This window comes from Gopherus evgoodei, chromosome 6 (genome assembly GCF_007399415.2).
Source record: "Gopherus evgoodei ecotype Sinaloan lineage chromosome 6, rGopEvg1_v1.p, whole genome shotgun sequence".
NCBI lineage: Eukaryota > Metazoa > Chordata > Testudines > Testudinidae > Gopherus > Gopherus evgoodei.
The window spans coordinates 36,085,318-36,111,098 of NC_044327.1; the positions used below are offsets into that span (position 1 = coordinate 36,085,318).

Here is a 25,781-nt window from a genome sequence, read left to right on the forward strand (position 1 = left end):
ATGGGAAATGAGTAAATAAATAGATGGGTTTATAAATGCATTAGAAGGAGCAGGGAAGTAGGAAAATATTTAAAATTGAAGGCCCTTCACTGGCAACCTGATAATAGGATGACCCAGGTATCCGGTTTTCGACTGGAGCACCCAATCAAAGAGGGACCCTTGTTGCTCCGGTCAGCACCACCAACTGGGCCATTAAAAGTCCGGTTGGTGGTGCTGCAGGTCTAAGACAGGCTAGTCCCTGTCTGTCCTGGCTCCACGCTGCGCCCCAGAAGCAGCCAGCAGGTCCAGCTCTTAGGCAGGGGGCACACAGGGCTCCGCATACTGCCCTTGCCCAAACTCCAGCTCCACACTCCCATTGGCCAGGAATTGTAGCCAATGGGAGCTGCATGGCCATTGCATGCGGGTGAGAACAGCGCGCAGAGCCTCCTGACCCCCTGCCTAGGAGCTGGATCTGCTGTCTGCTTCTGGGGCACAGTGCAGAGTCCAGACAGGCAGGGAGCCTGCCTTAGCCACACTGCACCGCTGACTGGCAGCCACTCGAGGTAAGCCTGCACCCCAACCCCAGCCCCCCAGCCTGGATCCCCCTCTTGCACCCCAAACCATTCATCTCCAGCCCCACCCCAGGGTTTGCACCCCAGATGGAGCCCTCACCCCGCTGCACCTCAACCCTCTGCCTCAACCTGCAGCCCCCTCCTGCACCCTGAACCCCTCATCTCGAGCTCCACCCAAGAGCCTGCACCCCCAGATGGAGCCCTCACCCTCCTGCTGCACTCCAACCCCCTGCCCAGCAGCCCCTCTCATTCCCTGAACCACTCTGCCCCAACCCCCCAGCCTAGAGCCCCCTCCTGCGCCCCAAACCTCTCATTGCTGGCCTCACCCCAGATCCTGCACTCCCAGCCCTCAAACCCTCCCACATTCCAACCCCCTGCCCTAGCCCAGAGCCCCCTCCCACACCCTGAATTCCTCATTTCTGGCTCCACCCCAGAGCCCACATCTCCAGTTAGAGCCCTCACCTCCTCCCACACCCCAACCCCCTGCCCCAGCCCAGTGAAAGTAAGTGAGTGAGGGCGGGGGACAGCGAGCCACGAGGTGGGGGGGAATGTAGTGAGCGGGGGGACAGAGCCATGGGGAAGGGGGACATGGTTTTGTGCGATTAGGAAGTTGGCAACCCTACCTGACAATGGCTCCATTTAAATCTGAGGGCAGTTACTCTGAGCACCTAGCTGGTCTTAGCTGTAAGAAAAGAAGTGTCTTAAGTCATCAGGACTTAAACTTTAAATACAGTAAATATATTGTTGTTGTTGTTGTTATTTATATGTATTGTGATAGCTCCTAGAGGCCCCAGTCGCAGATCCTGGCCCTATTCTGCTCAGCACTATACAAACACATTTGTACTGTATATGTATCACCTAACACAGTATCTGTTCTCATTTAATAGCCATTCATTTACCATGTGCTAATTAGTAGAAGCCATCATCATTCTGAAGCCAATCTCTGTATAAACCTGTGGAGCATAGGAGATGGGAATAATTATTATTAATAGAAGGTTTGGCTTCAGAGTAAAAATGTAAAATATATTTACTTCTTTTTCATAATGGGTAAATCTCAGTGAAATACACCAGGGGGCAAATTCTTCTCCAAATGCAAAAGCCCCAGAGACGCCCAGCAATCACTATGGCTTTTCTCCATGCAGGCCACAAACTGGGAGAGGCCACTCAGAGGTAGCAGTGTGCATGATGTAGATTTTTTTCTCTCTGTTGTGAAAAGGACAATTTATCTGAGCGATTTAGACCCCAGTTCAGCAGAGCACTTAAGCATGTGGCTAACATTAAGCAGAGGAATAGTTCCATTAACGTACTCGTACTTAAAGTTAGCTCAGAATTGTTTGTTTGTTCTGATATCAAGTGACTTCTTCTTTTCCCCCAGTATTTGTTTTGGGAGCTGAAGGAAGTTATTGTATCAGTCATAGAGTTCTTGTTCTTCATTGTAATTATATTAAATTGTTTAGTGATAGACTAATAAAAAGTCATACAAATCCAGAACAGTAATAATACATATCATGCTCAGGAATTTGCATTGCAACATTTTACTGGAAAGTTCAGTTTCTGTTGGAATTTATGCTATAATTTCTCATCCACGTGATTTCTGAGAGGTCTCTCTGCTCCCCACTTCACTTCTCACTCTCCTCTGGCAAACATTATAGCAGATAAAAGGTTTTATATGAGGTCTTTTATTTTCAATAGAGGTCACAGACTGCTGATGTGTGGTACTGATGATTTCAGTTGCTGATTATTCATAGTGGGTTCTGAAGACTCTTGTAAACCATGGAGAGTTTTAAAAGGGCATTAAGGAACACCCTCCTCTGTACCTTTCTTATAAGGACAATGAAAGGGCACTGTTGATGGTCTCTCCCCATAGCACACAGAACCAACAGCAGCCATCTTTTCTTTTACTTGTGTCCTGAAGCTGAGCTGAATTCTGAAATGTGCATACAGCCAAAAGTAAGGATTCTGAAATGAGAAAAAGTAGATTTCCACCCTTCTTCTTGTTTATTAATAGTTGCCTGTTTGCAGGTTTTGTGCCACAGATTTTATTATGGTTTGCACTAAATAAGCCCCAAGCTTGAACTATGTAGTAGGTGTCTGTTCTCTTCTGAGGTGGTGGGAACCTCATCAACTTACAAGTTTGGGCTTTGTAAACTTGTATCATTTATTTATTTATTTATTTATTTATTTATTTATTTATTATTATTATTACTTCAATTCCTTTGAGAAAACGAATTAGCAACATAAGAACCAACAAAGAAAATAGTAAAATACCTAAAAAACAGCTAACTGTATATACAAATGCAAAAAAGTCATACCATACATATTATACACCTCTACCCCGTGACCTGATATAACATGAATTCAGATATAATGTGGTAAAGCAGTGCTCCAGGGGGGTGGGGCTGTGCACTCCGGTGGATCAAAGCAAGTTCAATACAATGCAGTTTCACCTATAACACGGTAAGATTTTTTGGCTCCCGAGGACAACGTTATATCGAGGTAGAGGTGCAGTGTATTCTAAATAAATAAATCCAAGAACATGTAACTAATTAGCAATTTCTGTGAAGAGAGTAGTCAAGAGGTTGCCTTATAAGGAATTTTTTTACTCAATGATTGAGAATACATGATAATGCTCTGACTCTCCTGAATCAGAGGAAAAGGTCTGCCAAATCAGCTCTGCTCTGGGCGAGCAAGCAAGATTATTGTTTGCTTTCAGAAGGATCAGGACAGTTTCCAAAAGTCTGTTTTTTATAACTGTTATTGAAATGTTGGGTTTGCCTAGCTGAGAGCCAACGACAGCCAGACAGGGATAAGGAAAGGTTGCTTTATTTTGCAGAAGAAAGGAGAGTTGTACCAAGGTACCAAAACTCTCCTTTCTTCTGCAAAATAAAGCAACCTTTCCTTATCCCTGTCTCACTGTCATTGGCTCTCAGCTAGGTGGACCCAACATTTTGGTAACAGTTTCTGGCGACCCAGATGGGACCCTCCTAGCTTGGACTCCGGACGGTTGCAACGAACTAGGAGCAGCACCACCGGGGTGCTTAGCCCCTCTTCCTCACTTCACCCCGGCCCCTGGGGTTCGTGCTCCAGTAAAATAAGCCCTAATAAAATAAAAAAACACTTCCCGGGTTCTGGTTATATTGTGGTTACCTGGTTACTGTATTTCTGTCATATACCTCTGGGTGTTAGGTGTGTAGGCGAAACGGAAATTCTTGTTCGTAATTCCTCAGGGTGGAAGCCATAGCGTGGAAGAAAGCCCTGAAGTAGTATTAAGATCCTTCTGTTCCGTCCCCTGTAGCAGTCAGTGTATGCAAAAATTGCTGGCTTGAATTTTTTAAATTAAACCATTATTCCCTCCTTCTTTCTGTTTAATTCTCTATTTAAGTGCCAGAAAAGGGGATGGGTGGGTCTCATCAAAAACCCTCTAAAAATAACCATTTAAATTACATGTTAAATAAATGGCCTTTACCTGGTGTTCAGAAAGGAATGTCAAAGAGGTGTTTATTGCAGCTTTGTACCCAGGATTGGCCAGCCCTGGGTACCGATTGGCCTGAGTTCGACTCTTTTGACATTCCAACTCACTTAACTCCTCTGCGCCTAGTGCTAAAAAACCAGGCACCGGAACAAATAAATTATTGGTTCTTGTGGGACAATGAAGCTCATCGTCGCTTAAAAAAAATACAGATTCAAGCCCCTCTATACCCAAAACCTTCTGCCCCAAAGAAGCCAATTTTTGGGAAAAAAAATCCCCCCATATACTGCCCTTGACCTCGGCCACCAGTAGCAGCAGCACTACCAAGTGGGACATGCTCAATACCTTCCTCTGCAGCTGTGGGTTCAGAGATAGCAGTCCTACCACAGAAACCCCCACCCAAAAAAACTGAGGACACTACAGCTCGAGTAAACGAACCGGCTACTGGCGGGATGACGAGTAGTGGGTCAGAGTCTTTTAGCCTCTTGGGTAGTCCATCCCACACTAAATTGAGATCAGTTTATTAAAAAAACCCATGGGCAATTTAATTCAAGCTCCCCTCCGGATAATCCCAGTTCTAACGACAGAAGGGAATGTTGTGGACCATCACGTTCATGTTCCGTTTACCACAGCGGACCTTATGAATTGGCAAACCACTATGCCTCGCCTCAGGGACGACCCGGATGTCGTCCATAGGCGATTCCGTACCATTTTCCAGTCTCATAATCCCGACTGGCAAGATGTGAGCCAACTTTTGAATTGTTTGTTATGCACAGTGGAGAAGGAGCTGGTCCTTTGGGGTGCCCCGGCTGCCGTGAAAGCCAGCAGCCATTCCCGTGATTTTATAACCCTTGCTAATCTGGCCCAATGGAACTCGAATGATCCAGCCCACCAAGCAAATTTAAAAACATTCCAGGACTGCATTTTAATAAGTATCAAACAGGCAAGCAAAAAAACGCTAAATTAGTCAAAAATTCATAATACTGTGCAAGGGAAAGAGGAGCACCCTTCCGATTTTTATAAAAAACTTTGTAAAGCATTTTGTACCTATACTAACCTAGACCCCAAGACCGCGGACGCACAGTCCACAGTCCAGCTTATCTTTGTTTTTCAGTCAGCCCCGAACATCAAAAAGCGGTTACAGCAACTTAAGAGCACTAAAAAAAAGAATCCCTAAAAAATCTGGTAAGCGTTGCCTCCCATGCATATAACACACACCAAAAAAAAGTACAAAAAACAAAGCAGGTGAAAATGCTGGCAGCTCTTATAAATGCTAAAAATAAAAAACAAAAAGGGTAAAAAAAACCTCCCAAAAGACAACCTAAAATGAATGTTACTATCTTTCTCTAGTTATGAGGGTACCTTAGCCACATATGGTTTCAAAAAGAGCTGATCCAAATGGGGTCCCCTGGATGTTTTTCCTTTCATTCTGAGGAATTACCATTTCTACCCCCTAGTTCAGTAAGCAGTGACCACTGACCAGCAGACAAACCAAAGAGCTCTTCTGAGGCCAGCATCACCAATGGTGCTTCAAGAATTGTTCACAAGAAGCCTTCTATTAAAATTGAAAAGAAAAAAGACATTTGCAGGGAGTGAAATACCTATCTGTTCCCATCCCCCACCCCACAATTTGGCAATAGTAAACAGAAAGAATGTCTCCTCTTTTCTGCGAAGTGGGAATATATCAATCCAGCATATCAATTCCACAACATGCCTTTTGGTGTGATGGGCTTGTGAGTGTAGTAACCAACAGCCTGCTTCTGCAAGTTGACTACTGAGCCTATTGTGAATGTGGTCAATAGCCGTAAAAGACAGAAGTGAGTATGAATTAAGTAGTTTTACAATATTAATTTATTCAGGCGGTTATCTCCCTCCTCCTAAAATTTTCTCAGCTGGATTTTATTGTTGGAACTTTGTATTATAAGCTATTATAAATTATGAAACAAGCAGAACTTGAATTACAGGACTCCCTTTCCATCTTGGGTTTCCTTGAACTTTACAGTCATAATATATGATGCTTCCATAATATGTCAATGCACTTAAAACTTGGTAATAAGTGATGTGACTGTCATGGAGTCTCCGGGCAATGCTTTGAAACTGCTCCCCACTAAGCCAGTCAGGACTTTGAGGAGCCTCCTTTCCCTTGGAGCAGACTGTCTCACATGAAGCTCACATGACTTCACCTTCCGGGGTCTGACCTTGGAGCATTCAACATATGCCCCTCTGTGTGCTTCCCACAGCGAGTCCACCCAGGCGGAGTCCGGGGGAAGCCAGAGAGTCCTGCACCCCCACTTCGCAGTCAGACGTGACTCTTAGCCAGCCAGTAAAACAGAGGTTTATCAGAGGACATTTAGACATGGTCTAAAACAGAGCTTGTAGGTACAGAGAACGGGACCCCTCAGCCAGGTCCATTTTGGGGCCCAGAGAGCCAGACAACCCCGTCTGCACTCACTTCCCATCCCCAGCCAGCTCCAAACTGAAACCTCCTCCAGCCCTTCCTTCTCTGCTGAGTTCCTTTCCCAGGCCAGGAGGTCATCTGACCTCTTTGTTCTCCCACACCTTTAGCATCCCCTTGCAGGGGGAAAGGGCCCGGGCCATTAGTTGCCAGGAGACAGAGTGTCGGCCAGAAACTGCAGCACTCACACAGTATTCAGATGAAACATTAAGAACAGTCCCACTTCATCACAGTGACATATTTACATTGTACCTTTTATTCAAAAGGATCCCAGTGTACATTACAAATTAAATGAGTCATTTTCCCCATTAGTGAAATGCAACTAACTGTGGGATAAAATGTATCAGCTGCTTACTAATGTATATCAACGCTACATAACACTTGAGGAAAGGAAATGAAGAATAATGGGTCAGAATTCAGTGGCGTTAGGCCACCAGCTAGTTCAGCCAAATATTTCTAGGTGATACTGTAAGGAAAATCAAGCCATTATTACAAGGGCTATGAAAAACTTTTGCATCAAAACCCCAAAACTATGTAAAACCTGCTTTGAATTTCAAAACTTAAGTGAACCTTGGAGAGGATTGGGCAGTCTCCAGATCCTTCCTCTCTTTTACAGTCCTCCAGTTACCTGTGTCTTCTGAGGGCGGATGGTGATCTGCAAATTATCCTCTGCATAGTATTCTGGGGAAATCAACTGGTATGATTCCTCATTTTGGGGGTTGTTTTTGAGGGATGGAATAGGAGTGGGTGCTGTTTGGCCTGTTCCTTCAGAATGGGCAAATAAATAGGTCTTTCATGAGAAGCTTCCTCAGAAGACTGAACTGTCTCTCACCCAGTTTGGTAACTTTGGCAACGCTCCTTCAGTTCCACTGCTACCTGTGTCAATAACATCTGCATTCACGTGCCAGCGGGGAGAACTGAGAAGCTTGAACAGGCAGGAAATGGTAATAGCATGGCCATTTCTTACAACATCGATTTTTACTGATTCTTCTGATTTGATGGCAAGTCTCACAAAAGTGTCAATTCATGGAATCATAGGCTTATGTGAGACTCTCAGCTTGTATTTAAAAAAGCAAGGACATTTCCAGTTCTCATACTTGTGGAAAAAAGCTTTGAAAACATGAAGTCCTAAAGGCTCAAAACCAAGAGGGCAAATAAAAACAACCCCAAATATATTACTTTTTTTTTAAAAATCATGTGATTTTTTTTAAGGCACTCTCATGAGTGTATGGGTCTGACTCATGATTTTTGAACACTTAGGGCTGACAATAGCAAGATAACTAAATGAGGGAGTGAAGCAGGACAGTGAATCACTCTGATTTCATGGCAACGTTTACAGGTTTACATTGAGACCCCACAGCCTACATGCAGTAGCTAAGCCATGTTCATGTCATGCCTTCCACCCCCCACACCACTGTGCAGGAAGAGGTGCACGCACTGGGGATTCTTCTCTCGAATAGCAGCACCACACTGGTTCTCGTTCAAAGGGGCCTTCTGCCACCATGGAAGAGGTGACCAGATTTGCTCCTTGGGGTCTTCAAGCTAGTACCTACAAAACAGAAGCTATAAGCAGCCAGCATGAACCAAACACCAGCAGGTTTTGCACAATTCTAATAATTACTCAAGTTGGAGGTTGGGCATAATGCTCATTACTTTATATGTAATATGAGAGAGCGTATTCCTAAAAAAAAAAAACACTATACACTATTTGGTGTTTACTTTATGCCTCCATAACAGCACATAAGTTGGGCCTGATCTTCAGTTGTATAAATTGACATAGCTCCAGTGGAGGTATGCTGATTTACCCCATATGAAGTTCTGGCTCTAAATATGCAAAGGAAGAATGGGGTTGGGGGAATAACCACTGTTCGTATGTGATGTGTTCAAAACCAAACCTTTGTTCTCTTGTGGTACCTTTGTTGCATTAAAAAACTACAAGAAAGTAAAACCTATTGTATCCCACTGAAGAGGACAAAATGATCTTGCAAACACTTGTTAGGTGCAGTGCTTGACTCCCCTGAGTAGTCACTGTCTCATCGTTTGTACAGTATATATATATTGTACATGCACGCATAAGCAGAAATTATGTGTTACGTTTAAACCTACTGTTGCTAGCCCATAACCAGAAGGTTATTCCAAATCTGATCTTAAACAATCCTTTGTTCCAAATTTTAACTGAGGCTGGAAGGTTTGCAGAATCAAAATCATCCATTCTGGAACTGGCTAACCTTGGAATAGCTACAGTCACTGCCTCTGTTGGCCAAGTTTCAGGAGCATGGTTGACAGTGCTCAGGAAGTAGCTACATTTTGCTTACTCTGTCCAAAAACGGCCTGCAAACAAGGATATACATGATGGACAGCTAGATGAGACCCATCTTCAGCCATGGAACAGAAGGAAAGTTTGGAGGGGAAATGCCAGCACAAGTGTTTTGGTTTGGTGAAAATCCAGCCCATCTTTTTAACTGTGACTGTAATACTTACAGTCATGAACTGACAGTCTTTTGGGGGGAAGATTGCAGCCAATCTGGAACTGGGTGTGGCAAGCAGGGTTCAAAAACTCCTCACCTCTGTAGTCCTTAAATATAAGAGCCCTGCTGAAAACAGCTCGCACATTATCAAATTTGTCAACTTTTTGTTTGTTTGTTTTTCATTTTTAACCTCCAGGCAGGAACTTGGCACAAAGTGTGTTTTGTATTATTTTTGTTTTTATGTCAAATAGGCCACATAATTATGTGATCCTGTGCAGTATACAAAGGCAAATAAAGAGCTTTATTCTTAACAGATGACCAAATAAATTAATTCAAAAGAGAAGGTACTCCCACATGTATGATGGTCTCAAATGGTCAGTGTTTTCTGTAGTACTTTCAGAGTGGTTCCCGCACCCCTTTTCTTTTTTGTGTATTTGTTTGAAAATCAAATTATTCATTACAAATTACTATATAGCAATTAACATGAGGTTAACAAGATGGAGCAATAATGTTTTCCATCTGTGTTCTTACAATAGAGAGTGGGTTTGTTTTTAAAGAAAAACCAGAGTACAAGCAGTATTAGAAGAACTCTCTGTGGAAAAATTCATCTGAATTTGTATTTGCCTGTTAGTTGTAATGTATGAGCAGAGGTTGCCCACTCTTAGGTTTTCAGTATTTGTTTATTTATTACAGTTCATAAAACCACATGCATCCAGTGTTCTAGATGTGTTTACAATTGATATTTTATAAAATAATGCAATAACCCCCTGTTAACCCATTATAAACACTAACATTCTTCCACCCTCCCAAACACACATGCGACTTGACCTTGCAAACAGATAGATCCATGCTTAACATTACACCCATGGGTAAGCCAAGCCCATGCTTAGGTAGTTGCAGGATTGGACCTGAGATCTTTCCCACTCAGCCCATACTCTCCCATTCCTCCCTCCTCTTAAAACAGTCATGTGAAAAAAGACTTTGCAGCATGCCCTAAAAGTCAACAGACCTAGACTCTTTTGGATCAAAGGGCAAGCTGTTTTAGGAGCATTGTGAACTTGAGCATCCCAGGTGATCGCATCTCTTTAGGTGAAACCATGGAGAGCAACTGTCTGAGATCTTCCTTAAGTCCAAACCATGACCTTGAATTTCACCTGGGATCAAATTGAAAACACTATAAAGGCAGTGCTGCAGCCAGCAGCAGTGCAGAAGTAATGGTGGCAATACCCCACCCCCACAATAGTCTTGCAGACCTCCCCACAACCTCCTTTGGAGTTGAGACCCCCACAGTTATAACACCATAAAATTCCAGATTTAAATATCTGAACCCATGAAATTTCAAATTTTTTAAATCCTCTGATCATGAAATTTATCAAAATGGACGATGAATTTGATAGGGCTCTAATTATAACTATAAAACAGTCCACATGTAAAGGAAAATGGAATATCCATTTTGCCAAGAGCAGATAGGGAAGGAAAAAATGAGCCAGTCTTAGTCATTGTTACTATGGGAACTTCCAGAAGTAACTTAGGATTCAGTGAGAACTCACAAAATTGCAAACTTGAAGTACCAAAATGTGGACAAATTCCATGAGACGAGGAGCATATGTTACCTCTGCCATTTCCTTTAGTGGTTTCCTCTAACTTACAAGTATTGCCTTTGTTTTAACTGGGCTGAGCGACAACTAGCTAGTTTTCATCCAAGCTCAAAACACTGAAAAAACCTGTCAACTGCACCATCCGGATCCAGTAAAATACAGACGCGGAGCTGAGCGTGACCCACATACTGAAATTTAAACTCTCTCGTTCTAATTGTTCTACAGGAAAGGGGCCTGCTGTGCACATGCTAGCCTGTCAAATGTTAGTTTGTATATTTTAAAAATTCTAGATAGGTGCAATGTTTGCTCTTTACTGCACCTTCTAGTTATTGTGCAGTGAATGAGCCAGGGCTGGTTGTGATTGCTACTAACTTTGCTTTCCAGGATTTTTCCATGCAGTTAGGTGAACACTCTCTGAATAGCCCTCTCAGGCAAGGGTTCCTATGGACTGTGCATCACTGGCAATAGCAACTGACTTCAAAAGGTCATCAGAGTGTATTTGGTTCAGCAAAGAGATCTCTCTCTCTTAGTCATCAGAAACGGGAGTGAAGCAAGTTTTTCCCCTCCCTACTGAAGCTAGGGAAATCAGAGCCAGTCTTTCTCCACTGTCCACATATTCAGAAGGAAAACAGTGCTCAGCAAATTAAGCACTGCCGGGCAGAGTGAGGAGCTGATTGATGATCTCTGCCTTATGCCCATGCAAGTACCAGTCAATTTGCATTCTGCTGTCTTCTAACTAGGTACATTTGGGATATAAGCCCAATACTGATGATATTTGATTTTTCTGATAAATCATCATCCATTTTTCGTAAAAGTCCTAGATACCAGCAAACAAAAACGCCTCTTACACCTCTTTTACAGCAGTGTGTAACAATTGATTTCAGTGGCATTATTCCTAATATGCATCAGTAGGACAGGAAAATCAGGCCCTTAATGCAAATTAAAACACCTATCATCTTTCTTTCTTTTTTCGTCTTCTTTATTTGTATATGTCATTATCTGCTTGTTTCTATCTCACTGTTTTTCTGAAAAATTAGTAAAATTTGTGTAGGCAATTTTTTACAGTGTAATAACTATTCTGTGGCCTGCTTTGTGCAGGAGGTCAGACTAGATGATCATAATGGTCCCATCTGACCTTAAAGTCTAGGAGTAACTAAAATTCATTTTACACACTTAGAGTGAAATTTACCCTCAGTTACACCTGTGCAAACTCATTGACTCCAGTGGTGTACTTGAAGACAGAATGTGTCCCTCAGAGTTGTAAGCATGACATCAATATTTCATACCTTCATAGTGTGTGACTGTGAAATACATAACTACAATTTTTTCAGTAACTGATAAGCTTATAAGAACAAGAACGGTGACTATATATGGCAACTTTCATACTCAAAGAATTTATAACTGTATGTTATAATGAATGGTATATATTTTTTATTAATAAGATGTTGCTTCTTTATTATATGTGTCCCATAGGAAATTTCAGACTTGCATATGTAGAGTTAATAAGTTAGATTAATTTTGGTAAAAGGCCTGTTTAAAGTATGAATGTTGACTTAGTCTGTGTGCCTTTTCTTCTTCATCTTGTTTGGCATCCTTTTGAAAAAGAAAATGTAAAACATGTTAGCTGTCTAATAACCATCTTTGCCAAGCATAGATTTCAGGAGTTTTCTTGGAACAAGAATCAGAAGATTATGCAAACTGGCAGAGGCGAATTAAGCTTTTGTGAGGCCCTGGGCCAGAGCAAGTGGGGGCCCCCTCCCCAACCCTTCCACCTGCAGCCCTCCCCCCCCCGGCACTCCTGCTGGGGAAATCAGATCAGGACAAAGGGGCTTGCCCTGTCCCGCGCCGCCCTACACCTGGCGCTCCTGCTGGGGAGTGGGGTCAAGGCACGGGGCCTTGCTCCACTCCACCTGCCTGGCACTTCTGCTGAGGAATGGGGGAAGCCCCCACTCCCTGGCAGGAGCGCCGGGCAGTGGAGCAGGGCAAGCCCCCATGCCCCAACTCACTACCCAGCAGGAACACTGAGCAAGCAGGCAGAGCAGGTCGGGATGCAGGGGCAACCCAATTGGCCAGGGCCCCTGGGCACGGGTCCATTGGCCCAGTGGCTAATCTGCCACTGCAAACTGGCATGTTTTGTCTGTGTAACACTGTGTGGTGAAAATCACAGAGAGAGACTTCTGCATTACAGTCAGATAGCTGGATGAGAATGTTGCAACTCCCATTAAGAGTTCTGCAAAGGGCATATAATTCATGCTTGTATTAATAATTCAAGCCACTGTGTTTCCTGTGCACTTTGCTAATTATTCATAAGGTTTGAAGTGTTTTCAATAGCTCTTTAATTTGCTGTGGAAGGAGAACATGCTGTTAGCCCACAAACGCCGATCTACACTCACACTGTGTCTGTAAATGCCAAATTCAGTTAGAGATTTGTGGAGTGGAATCAAACTTTAAGTTATCAAAAGTAAGGATTCAGAAATGTAGAAATGTTTTGCTGATGTCAAATGAAGTTATGATACAGCTCTATGATTAGGAAGGCCAAACTGGAAATAAAAATGATTTCAATTTAATTACTTTTGTGAGTTATAAATGGATTTGGGCATAGGTTTGTAGCAAGAAATCTATACCAGTGGTTCTCAAACTTTCTTTTTCGCGGACCACTTGAAAATTGCTGAGGGTCTCGGTGGACAACTTAATGATCTTTTCAAATGTTGCTTGTACCTTTAGCTAACTATTATAAAGCACTTTGAATAAAATGCTATATAAAAAAAAATAATAATTGATTTTTTTGGTTCTACAAATAAAAACACACAACTCATATTTTAATATCAGTAGTCTTACCTTTCTAATGCGATGGATGTGCCTTCTCTCCCCTGCTGCAGCAACCTCTGAGCTGGGGCTGGGAAGGAGTGAGGGCCTCTTCTTCTCTCCCCTACCACAGCAGCTCCCAAGCTAGGGCTGAGAAGGAGGGGAGTCTCTCCCCCTCCACAGCTGTCACAGAGCTGAGGCTGGGAAGGAAGGCCATCTTTCCCTGGCAGCCCCAGCCCTGGATCTGGGGGAAAGTCACCTCTTTCTCTGGTCACTGCAGCCCTGCAAGTCCCAAATTCCCTCCACCTCCTCCTCTAACCACAGTGCCCCCTCTCATCTACCCCCTGATCCCCCCAAAACCACTACCTCACCTTACATGCGCATCTTCCCAGGCTCTAGGCACCTAATTAGTAGAGCCATGCCTGCGAAGCTCCACTAATTAGGTGGGTGGCCCTTCATTCTCTTGTATGCGGCTGTCCACCTTAAAGGGAGTTCCTTAAAGGGAACTATCCGCAGACCACCTGAATGGAGCTCGCAGACCACTGGTGGTCCATGGACCACAGTTTGAGAACCTGTGGGCTATACAAAATGTTGAAGAAGCATTGTCTAGTGTTTAAAGCACAGACTTGACAGTCTAATGATTTAGATTCTGTGCCCATCTGTGCCAATGTCTTGATATAGTGACCTTGAGTGAGTCACTTGAATTTTCTGCGTGAAATCTTGGTTCCACTGAATTCAACGGGAGTTGGGTACCCTACACACTGGACTAAAGGTTATAAGAGTGGCCACCTCCTCCCACACCCCTCTAGTTGCTTTGTGTAGAGTTAGGCAGCCTCTGATCATGCCTACCAGTTCAGGCCCCACATGTGACTTAAGCAACTGAACGCCTATCTTCCCCAGATGTGTGGATCACTCTGGGGTTTAGGTGGCAGATAGGTGCCCAGCTACCTAGGGGGAGGTAGTAGTGTGCATGCCCAGAGGGAGGAACATAGGCACCTAGGGAACTTCTGTTGCAAAAAATATAGTTGCTTGGTGAGTTTAGGTGCTTGCAGGGTTAGGCAGCAACCGAGTGTGAGTTTTGTGGAACACAGTGACATCTAAAAATGGGACTTAGGCTCCTAAGTACCTGTGTGGCTCCCACCTTCTATGTGTTAGTTTTCCCATATTTACTGTCTTAAACGGATGTTGTGAGATTTAATTAATTATTGCAGAGCTTTGAAAATTCCAGTTGTTTATCCGCCAATGGGAAACTTGCCCTGGTATGAGAGGACTAACCTATCAATTTCTGCAGAGTTGATTTTTTTCTTTTAACAAAAATGTTCTAAGGAACTGAATGTAAAATTTACGAAAGCACACAAGTAAATAAAACCCAACTGTAAAGCATTATCTTTGTCTCTCTACATGCGGCTTCAGTGCCTATGCTGGGGCTTATAGCCAAGCAGCAGTAAAATTAGCAGGGCACCTGATTTTTTCATAGCTGCTCTTTAGAACCCTGCAGGCAATGGCTAGACTGTAACAATCCTCTTTCACTTTCATCATGCTGTTGCTACTGCTGTTCAAGTCTGTGCTTATCAAGGGTTATGTCACAGAGCTATTCACAGGAGAGGAGAGTAGTTCTATCATAGTTAGCTGGAACAATTCTGAACCCAGTTTGTACTGCCCCTAGGTAAAGTCAGCATCATGTCAGATAATTAAATTCTCCTCAGTTGTATTGAAACACAATGAAAGTTTGCTGTATAGACAAGTCCTTTCAGACATAATTATAGATTTCAGGACTATTAAAACAATAATACAAATCCAGTTTATGTTTCAGCAGTGGTTAAGCAGTGAACGTTGAAACACTGAACCAACAAAAACTAGGAAATTGAAAACAAAGGAGAATATTCTCTCCTTAACTCAGCTCTTATGCTTTGTTTTTGTACATTTGGCTTTCCCTCCACACGCTTTCCAGTAATGTGGGTTTGTGTGCAGCTGTACACATAAGTAGACAGACTTTGTCAGTTCCTATTACACCGTTAACATTCATGGCCCTTTTTTAAAAAAAAAAAATCATGCTCATTGTACATTACCCTCAACTTGCATAACTGACTGAAACATCCTACAGAGTTAACAAACTGTTTATACAGAAATTGTGATTTGAAGCTATAAAACCCTAGGGAGCAACAAGTAAATTCATATGATGGAATGGTTCAGTTTGCAAACACAGCTAACATATTTTGTGACCACATCATTTCCTTTCTCTTTTTCTTATTTTCTTCCAGAACCGAATGGAGGAAAGCAAAGCACTGTTTAGGACAATTATCACATATCCGTGGTTCCAGAACTCTTCGGTCATTCTGTTCTTAAATAAAAAAGATCTTCTAGAGGAGAAAATTATGTACTCCCATCTAGTTGACTATTTCCCAGAGTATGATGGTAAGTAATATTGCAACACCAGAATTCATGCTCCAGATCTTGAGATACTGATTGCATTTACACTACAACGATGATATGTGAGAAACAGCATTGTCTAAATTGCAGACCAACAGATCTTTCCAGTACATATTGCTTAGGGTATGTCTACACTGCCCTCCAGACTGGCGGGCTGCAATTGATCCAGCGGGGGTCGATTTATCACGTCTAGTGTAGACATGATAAATTGACCCCTGAGCGCTCTCCCGTTGACTCCTGTACTCCACTGCCATGAGAGGCGCAGGTGGAGTCGACAGGGGAGCAGCAGCAGTCGACTCACCGCAGTGAAGATACCACGGTAAGTTGATCTAAGTACATTGACTTCAGCTGTGTTATTCACGTGTGTAGACCAGGCCTTAGAAATGTATTTAGTTTATGTGGTACATAGAAGCTTTTAATGCAATAATCATCAACAGTTGTTTGCGGAGTTAATAGAATATGTACTTATGGCATCAATGATTAACTGATGGTTGAGAAGATGGAGTTGTAACATACTAGATTTAAAAACATGAGAAAAAGAAAAAATACAAATGAAAACAGCAATTTTGAGAATGTCTAATGATTTCAAATTGTCTACAGTCTTGTAGTAGTTTTTATAATAGCTATAGGAAAACAGATAGAACATCAGGTAGATTTTCACCAGCTTCACTGGAAGTAATCACAAACCATGTATCATATTAAATAATATTTCCCTAAAATGTATAAAGTCTATGGGTGAAAGCCTGATCCCATTGAAATCAAGAGGAATTTTGCCATTGATTTCACTGAAGCCAGGATTTTACTCTATACCTCCATTGTTTGTGGGGAGTGGAACGATATCTGTGTGATACTAAATTATTTGAGATTTGCTGTCGTGATTTGTGATTTTAGATTTATGATTTATGAGGGTTTTATATCTTCAGAATTCTTAGATTTTTGAGGAAATATTCTCATGTTATCAGTGGACCTAATTTCAAACTAGCCTATAACTGTGTTTGCTGATCTAATTAAAAGAATATTTTTTTTCTAGGAATTTAAGATATTTTGCTGCTGGTTTTGAACAGAATGAATTTTTTGCCAAATATATACATTTTCTTGCATATTTACATTTAACTTTTTTTAAGAACTGGATGTCTGAAGGGAACATGGCATAAGTCCTTTCAGTGCTTCAAAGAGATCTGTCTGACTCCTCCCACCCTTCCACTACTCCATTTTTATAATGGAGTTTCCTTCATTCTAATTTTATGTTACTTATATAAGATTTAATGTGCCTGTTCCAGAGAACATTATGCAGGTCACATACCAGTTGCTAAGGAAACTCGCAGGATGTACATTCTGGAAGTTTTCATGAGGCGAAAATGAAGTTATTTAAGGTATCTGAGTGGAGGCTTTGCTTGGAGTGGAAGAAAAGTCCCAGGTTCATCTGGTGAGTGGACTGAAGGGCTGAGTACTTAACCTAAAGGCTCCATTGTCCCTACCAGAGAGTGAACAGCAGATTAAGCTACAAATTTGATGAGGCTTGAAAAAGGTAGTATCTCTAATTTTCAAGACCGAGATTAGGAAAACACTACAGGTCTGTCACATCTTACACACATTTAACATTTGCGATTTCAGCTTTACGCAGTCGGCAAAAGCAAAAACAAAAACAAAGAAAACAAAAAAAACAAAGAAAAATAACAGTTTTAATACTGTACCTGTAGTGCGGGTGATGCCACCCGCCATTCAACTCAATGTAATTTTGACTATACGCACTTTTTGCTTTACACATTAACCGCGGAACGAAACCCCCACGTAAGATGAGACTTGCCTGTAGTTTATGATTTGAGAGACTTAAGTCTGGTCCTGCAAATTGTGCTGCGCAGTTGCAGGGGTTCACTGATGTAGAACAACCACAAGGATCAGACCATAGTTATTATTTACAATTCATTATAGTTTTAGTTTGATAATCCTCTATTATTTGAAATCTGACAGTTGAATAGTAATTATTTTTAGTTTTCTTTCAAGCCTAGGTCAGCCCCACCTACTAAGGTGTCCCAACTCTTCCTGTCATAAGATCCTGTTTTCAGTTGTTTATGACGTTGACAAACTTTTAACTATTTGGGTTGAAATTTTCAATGCTACGTGTCTGCCCAGGCTAAATTTTTCTGGAAAATTTCAGCCCAAATGGTTCAGACATATCTAAAGACAAAGCTAGTGAAGAATATTTTGCTTTGCCCATTGTAAATAAAAATCTGGGGATCTTTTCTTTGAGACACCCTGGGGCCCTTACACTTTGGAGCACACTCACAAATGCTGGTCTGAGAAAGCAGCAACATGTGGTGACCACACCTGCCGATTCCCTGAAGTACTGGCTTTGCATGATGCACATTGGCTATTCCAAGTTGAGAGTGAGTGTTTGGTCCATTTGCCTCATGTGCATATAGCTGAACGTGCAGCCTGATTACATAGACTGCATGCCCTTCTGAGAATTGCAGCCTCAATTTTGATTTAATAGGATAATTATTGTGTGTAAGTTAGATAAAACAATTGATTAGTTAGATCATTAACTTTTGTAATGTAACAACTTTGTAACAAGTGCATCAGCTACAAAGCAACTGTATTTCATTATCAGCAAATGTTAAAATTAATGAAGTTCTATTTGAGACAGTGTCATCATAGTTTAGAATGTAACTCACTTACACTATGTATTAAAATCCTCAGGCATAGCTGTAAAAGTAATAAATGTTACAATACAAGATTAGTTTTTAGTTTAAACGTGTACACTGAATTACAATACCCCAAACACTGGTTAACCCTTTGAAATTACTGAAAGATTAATTATAAAAGGATTGATTTCTGTTTTGCTCATCCTTTGTGGTTACAGATTGTCCATTTCATTCTCCCATTTAGTAAGGTATCTTGGTGGGGAAGGGGACTAATTGGCAGGAAAATATTTATGTTCTCATGAGCATAATTTTCTCTCTGAAATTTCCCTCCATTTTATTTTAAAAGGTCCTAGTGAGAAGAAGAGAGCAAGGGCACGGTGTGAGTTGATTTATAAAATAATCTTTCCCTATTTCTTTCACGCAGGTATCGCAGATTACAACTTTCTTCCACCTACTGCTAGACCAGTGGTTCTCAAACTTTTGTACTAGTGACCACTTTCAAATAGCAAGCCTATGAGTATAAATTAAAAACACTTTTTTATATATTTAACTCCATTATAAATGCTGGAGGCAAAGCGGGGTTTGGGGTGGAGGCTGATAGCTTGCGACCCCCCCATATAATAACCTCACAACCCCCTGAGTGGTCCTGACCCCCAGTTTGAGAACTCCTGTGCTAGACATAGTAGGAGTCTCTCTGACAAAGAAGAAGCTCATGCTTTTGCAAAACTAACTTTCTTTTCTAACCTAACAGGACCCCAGCGAGATGCACAGGCGGCACGAGAGTTCATTTTGAAGATGTTCGTGGACCTGAATCCAGACAGTGATAAAATTATCTACTCTCACTTCACATGTGCTACAGACACAGAGAATATCCGCTTCGTCTTTGCTGCTGTCAAGGACACTATCCTACAGTTAAACCTGAAGGAGTACAACCTGGTCTAACTGTGCCTAGTAGGCCCCCCAAAATTCCCTTCGGGCAATTGAAGATATACAAGAGGGACTGTATTATCTGTGAAAACGACTTGCATAATACTAATTTATTGCCGGCCTGGACTCTGTGAATGTTCACAGAGTTTGTAGTAAATATTATGATTTTATTTAAACTATATTGAGGAAAAACAAAAGATGCTGAAATACATTCACAGCATGTTTCCTCATTTTTTTAGGCAAAACCTTGTGACTCAATGTGTTTTAAATTCTCAGTCATGCACTCACAAAGGATAGGGGGTTTTTTTGCTATTAAGGGAAAATCAAGCTGGTTTCCCCTTTCCCTGACTCTCTTTCTCACTCTCTCCCCTTTCCTCCACTGCATTTTATTATTGTTTTCAAAGGTACAATGGCCTTATTTTTCAGTTGCATTCCTTGGCAGACTGTTTTCTCTACAGTGATCTGATCAGGAAAATACTATCATCACAATTTAAGCCATCAATCATTCTAATTTTACAGTATGTACTTTTTCTGAAGGATCAAAAGTATTGATACTGTGATTTTAAAATTCTTGACATGGATATTTTGCAAACTGTCTTCACGCTGTGGTCTAGGATATTGGGTTCAAAAACAGCAGTTGTAGTAACATGGATTTTAACTTTAGCTATAACGTGGCAAATCAGAACAATGCATAGAAGACAGTAATAAAATGACTAAGGCAAAATGGTGATGTGGAATATGATCGAATTTCTTTTTAATTGTCATGTGTCCTTTCTTCTTTCTTTTCTTTCAAATCATAGATGCCAAACAAAAATGCCATAGACACTACATTTTCCCCAGAGGCTACAGCCTGAAACAGTGTTTTTTCAGGTTGGCTTTGTTTGTTTGTTTTTTATTTTTTGTTTTGGTTTGGTTTGGTTTTTTTTTAGTTAGAACTTTTTAAATATTTTTGACCACAATCTAAACATTATTTTTATTGAATTAAAAAAATTCATGTTGCCAAACGTGGCTTTTTATAAAACCAATAGCTTTGAAACATAAGATACTAATTGAAATGCCAAATTGATTGATTGGGAAACGACCAGATTGAGACAACTGCCAAATGATAAAGAATTAAAGTTTTAACTCATATGTTCCTCTCCCCCTGCTTTTTTTAAAGAAAGTGTTCCATTTTGAATGCCAAAAACAGCAGCGTGAGTGAAAATGCTGTTGGGTGCATCATGCACATGCATATTGTCTATACTAATTTAAAGACAATTTTACTCTGTCCGTATGTCAAAGATAGTATGAGAATACAGGGAACATTTTCTGCAGTAATATCAGGGCACCTTTAATTGTAAAACATGAAATTACTGATGAATAATCATATTCAGGACCCTGTCTTGATACAGTTGCTAGTTAATGGATTGACAGATATCTAATAGGCTTAATACAAAGTAGCCTCTCTCAGTGTTCCATGGAAGTATTTATTAAACGAAACAGCAAATATCTTACTTTTGAACTCTAAATGTGCAATTTTTTTAAACAACAAAGACAGCACACACATGTATGAGGCTCTGTTCTGCAGGTTGGGTTGAAAAAACATTTTTTAACCAGTCACAAGACTGCTAGCAAGCTGCAGAGAACTCAGAGGTCTGACATATAATTGGACTGATTATCCACAATATCATGTAGCACTAGAGTGCATTTATGTAGAAATTGCTCCTTCAGAGCAGCGTGAGGAGGGGAGAATGGCTTACTAGTTGAGTACCAAAGTTAACAATAAATACTAATGAGATGTGGTTCATCTTTAACCCGCCCCTCCAATGCAAAACAACAATAATAACAAAAGTTGTATTTTTTTCTCCCTCATGAGACACTATGTAATTTAAAACTGGTTGTAGGTATAGTGCAATTATGAATGCTATAATCATTGTACATGCATACATACATACATACACGCATATAGATATATATATGTGTGTGTGTGTGTATGTATATAATATAGCAGCATCCATATTGGCTTTGTAATCATTAATTTTTTGGCAGATTGAATGTGCTGTATTGATATGTATCTATGTAATTGTATTGTATGTCATAGCTAATTCACATTTTAAATAATGTTATTTTATTTACTTTTTTAAGAGAGAAGAATGTAAATTTTGTCAGTTTATTTCTGACTAGGGATTTTTTTTTTATTTACAAACAAAATACTTTACTATAGTACAGAGCGGTACTAGCATCATGCTGTATAAAATCATTTGTACATTCCTGATTAGAGGTAAATTTAAAACAACACCCAAAGGTCACACTCTCAAAATAATGCTTGAGTTTTGACAGGACTTTATACAGATGTAGAAACCAACTTTGTTAGAAGAACTTTTGCCATATGATCTATAATTGGAATGTGAGCTCTTTAATACATTTTTCTTGGCAAATGCACAGAAGGTTAGTCTTACCTCTCTGATGGCTTTTATTGGAAAAGTGAATTTAAAAACTATTGTAGCCTGTTGTACAAATGTACTAACAGTTATACATTGACACTTCCCTAAAAACACCATATGACAGAATATAATACAGAAGTGTTTGAAAGGTTATGAAAACCTTAAATGTAACAAAACAAAAAAAAATCATCAGTGTCCAGTGAGTTAAGGTATTTTATTTAATAAATCTACAGCAGGTAGATATAGAAGATAAAAAGTGACACTGATGTTCTAAATGGATCATGAGAATAATTAGTCTTGTTATATATGGCATTATAAAGTTGCTCCTGATTTTCCATGGTTGACTCTGGGGTACATGATAATATCCCTTCTTTTAAGATGGGAATAGATTGACATCCCAGATATGGTGATATAAATGGAATTGTGGCAAATAGAGGGCAATGGAGCCTAAAGGAGTTTTTTTGTTTTGGGGAGATTGGGGGGCGCAGGGGCTTGGGGTGGAGTGGGAGGGGAGAGTTGGTTTTAAGTTTTGTATAAAAACAAAAAACAAAAGTTTACTCGTGCTTTGTAGTTATATTGTGATTGCAAAACTTTTCAAGAGTGTGTGCCACTGGGATACTTCTGGTATGTTTTAGGTAAGTTGAACCTGTGGCAAATGTTTAGATCATTTGAGCATGTTCTGGGGAGGGAAAAAATTTTCAAAATGCCATGGCAAGCTTTTCATGAATCACCTAACACAGCATTGCAGTACGCCAGTTTACAAAAACCTATCTTCCTTTTTCAATGACACAGCAGTTCCCACTTGCAATGTATTTCTTTGCTGGTTTTGTTGGGTTTGGTTTTGGGGTTTTTTTGGTCAATTGATGGTTTCTACTATGCCTTATAGAGCAGAAGTTTGTGCCTCTAACATGAAGCTGAGGGCAAAAACAACAAAATTGAAACCCTTTCAACTTTGCCAAAACAGTGTGTTTTTGTTGAATATCATAAATGGGGGAGGAGGAAAAGAAAACCTCTTGGGAACCTGTGTATACTAGATGTTCACTAGCACAAGAAAGCTGTAATATGTGTTTTACAAAAACCTTCAACTTGCCTTTTTCACAAATTAACTGGAACTGTCCTGAGGTATAGAGGATAATACAACTATAAGGGCAGTTTTACTTTTTATAATTAAGACTATTTTGATTGTCAAGGTGTAAGAACTGTAATTTTTAATCATACTGCCACATGATTTTGAATCTTTTTTTAAGTTTGAAAGTTGAGAAGAGACTTTTTATGCTGGATATCAGTCAGAACTGACTGCATGATTTGCAAAAACTTTAAATGGAGGGGGAAAAGGGCTGCATATTAAGATACCGCTAGACTCCCCGCTTTTGGTTGTAAGATGCAAATGACCTTCAAATTACTCACTCTCATGACCCTTCCCTTGTTTTGCATTCCTCACAAAAGATTGAAATAATAGGAAAACACAAAAACATGTTAACCCATTTGAAAAAAATAAAATGTACCCAAATAATTTATTACATGTGCTGCTGTTCTTGAAAGTCTCTGTAAGGGTTACCGTGCATACTAACTACTACATTCATTTGTTTAACTAATGATGTGTGCACAATATGTTAACATGGCCTCCAAAGACCTACCTCTAGTTTAAAAACCAATTATATAGTCCATATGTGTCTTTGGGATTTCATCATGTTGTCACCATCTGACTAGAAAATTAAAGTGGCTTCTTGCATGAGGTTAACTGCTGTATTTTGGACATTTAGACATCTGCTTTTTTTGTAATTACAATTCTCGTTTTGGGCATAATCCATACATTTTACAGTTTAGTATGCACTAATAATTTATATCCTCTATCCATGTCCCATGGTCAATTCAGTAATGATCTTGCCTACCAGCTCCTCAAACATATGTTCAAAACTGCTATTTTTTTCTCCTCACTCTTCACACAGCATTTGTTCAGCCATATGATTCTGAGTTACATCAAACAAAAAAGAAATATCATTTAAGTGTAAGTAAAATCCCACTGAATCATTGCTTTGCTGGTTAAAGGGAATACTATAACTCTCACATAAGCTTTTTCTCTTTAAAAAAAAAAAGGGAGGGGGAGTATTCAAATGAATATTAAAGTGATGGTGGGGAAAGTATTTAATAAAATCAGCCAGACAAATCTGATTGTAAGGAATTGTTTTTTTCAAAGGATACTCTAATCTGCAAACTGTTGCTGGATTCTTCACGTATCCACCTGGAGGTGGTCCTTTTTTGACCTGTATTTTTAGGGGGTTTTGTCAGATACATTTTTAACTTACAGTATTTAAAAAATCATACTTGCTGTTCTTAAAATGTCATTCAAATGCATGTATTGTCTGTTTGGGGATGGGAAATAGTTTTTGAAAAAAACTAATGTTGTATAAATACTGCCCCCAAATTATCTTGCTGGTTAAAAATACAGTATTTTTGGCCATAATTTTGTACTACAGTATCTTCATTCCTTGAAGTTTGCTTCTGTTGAAGTATTCTGGTTTATTGTTCTCCTGGAATGCTTTTTATTCCAGTGATTACTTTTTTAGACTGTACGTGTTTTATCCTCATTAGATACAGGAATCTCTAAACATGAAACTTCTTTCATATCTCTATTACAAGCAGAAATTTCAAACCCTTTAAGGCTTGTCTCTCTGCAGAGGAGAAAATCTCTTGATTATATTACTAAAGATTGGTTGGCTTATGTAAAAGAAAAACATAAGAGGCAGTAAGGGAAATAAATAAGATATTTAACCAACATCCTATTACCAGAAAATTAACAAAACCTGTAAGGCTTCAGTACGAATTCTTTTAAATTGGGTTGGCTGAATTTCAGTGGTACAGCAGTAGCAGACGTGTTTCTCATATCAGAGCAGTAGCCGTGTTAGTCTGTATCCACAAAAAAAATGAGGAGTCCGGTGGCACTTTAAAGACTAACAGATTTATTTGGGCATAAGCTTTCGTGGGTAAAAAAAAAACCACTTCAGATACATAGAGTGATAATTACAGATACAGACATAAATATACTGGCACATGAAGAGAAAGGAGTTACCTTACAAGGCCAATTCAGTCAGGGTGGATGTGGTACACTCCCAATAATTGATAAGGACGTATCACCTACTGACCGCTTTACTTACCTACATGCCCCCAGCTTCCATCCAGGACACATCACATGATCCATTGTCTACAGCCAAGCTCTAAGATACAACCATATTTGCTCCAATCCCTCAGACAGAGACAAACACCTAGAAGATCTTTATCAAGCATTCTTAAACCTGTAATGCCCACCTGGGGAAGTGACGAAACAGATTGACAGCAAGACCGGTACCCAGAAGTCACCAACTACAGGATAGGCCCAACAGAGAAAATAACAGAACACTACTGGCCATCACATACATTCCCCAAGTAAAACCTCTCCAGCACATTATCAGTGACCTTCAACCTATCCTGGAAAATGATCTCTCTCACAGACTTTGGGAGGCAGGTCAGTCCTCACTTACAGACAGCCCCCCCAAACTGAAGCAAATACCTGCAACTACACACCACAGAAACACTAACCCAGCAACCAATCCCTGTAATAAACCCCGTTGCCTACTCTGTCCCCATATCTACTCTAGCAACACCATAAGAGGATCCAACCCCATCAGCCACGCCATCAGGGGCTCATTCACCTGCACATCTACTAATGTGATATATGCCACCATGTGCCAGCAATGCCCCTCTGCCATGTACATTGGCCAAACCAGACAGTTCTACATAAAAGAATAAATGGACACAAATCAGACATCAGGAATGGTAACATACAAAAGCCAGTAGGAGAACACTTCAGTCTCCCTGGACATGCAATAACAGATTTAAAAGTAGTCATTCTTCAACAAAAAATCTTCAAAAACAGACTTCAGAGAGAAACTGCAGAACTACAATTCATTTGAAAACTTAACAACATTAATTCGGACTTGAATAGGGACTAGGAGTGGCTGGCTCACTACAAA

At 40.4% G+C, this 25,781-nt stretch overlaps 1 protein-coding gene across 3 annotated transcripts in view; it reads left to right on the plus strand.

Annotated features, from left to right (window-relative positions):
• The window catches only part of LOC115653372 (guanine nucleotide-binding protein G(q) subunit alpha), a 230,541-nt gene extending 209,008 nt beyond the window's left edge, over positions 1–21,533 (plus strand). For all 3 annotated transcript variants that reach the window (XM_030566592.1, XM_030566593.1, XM_030566594.1), the window contains exons 6-7: positions 15,608–15,761; positions 19,173–21,533. In XM_030566592.1, the coding sequence (XP_030422452.1) occupies positions 15,608–15,761; positions 19,173–19,363 (345 nt within the window). In that variant the 3' untranslated portion in view covers positions 19,364–21,533. The remainder of the gene's footprint in view (positions 1–15,607; positions 15,762–19,172) is intronic.
• Positions 21,534–25,781: the final 4,248 nt, after the last annotated feature.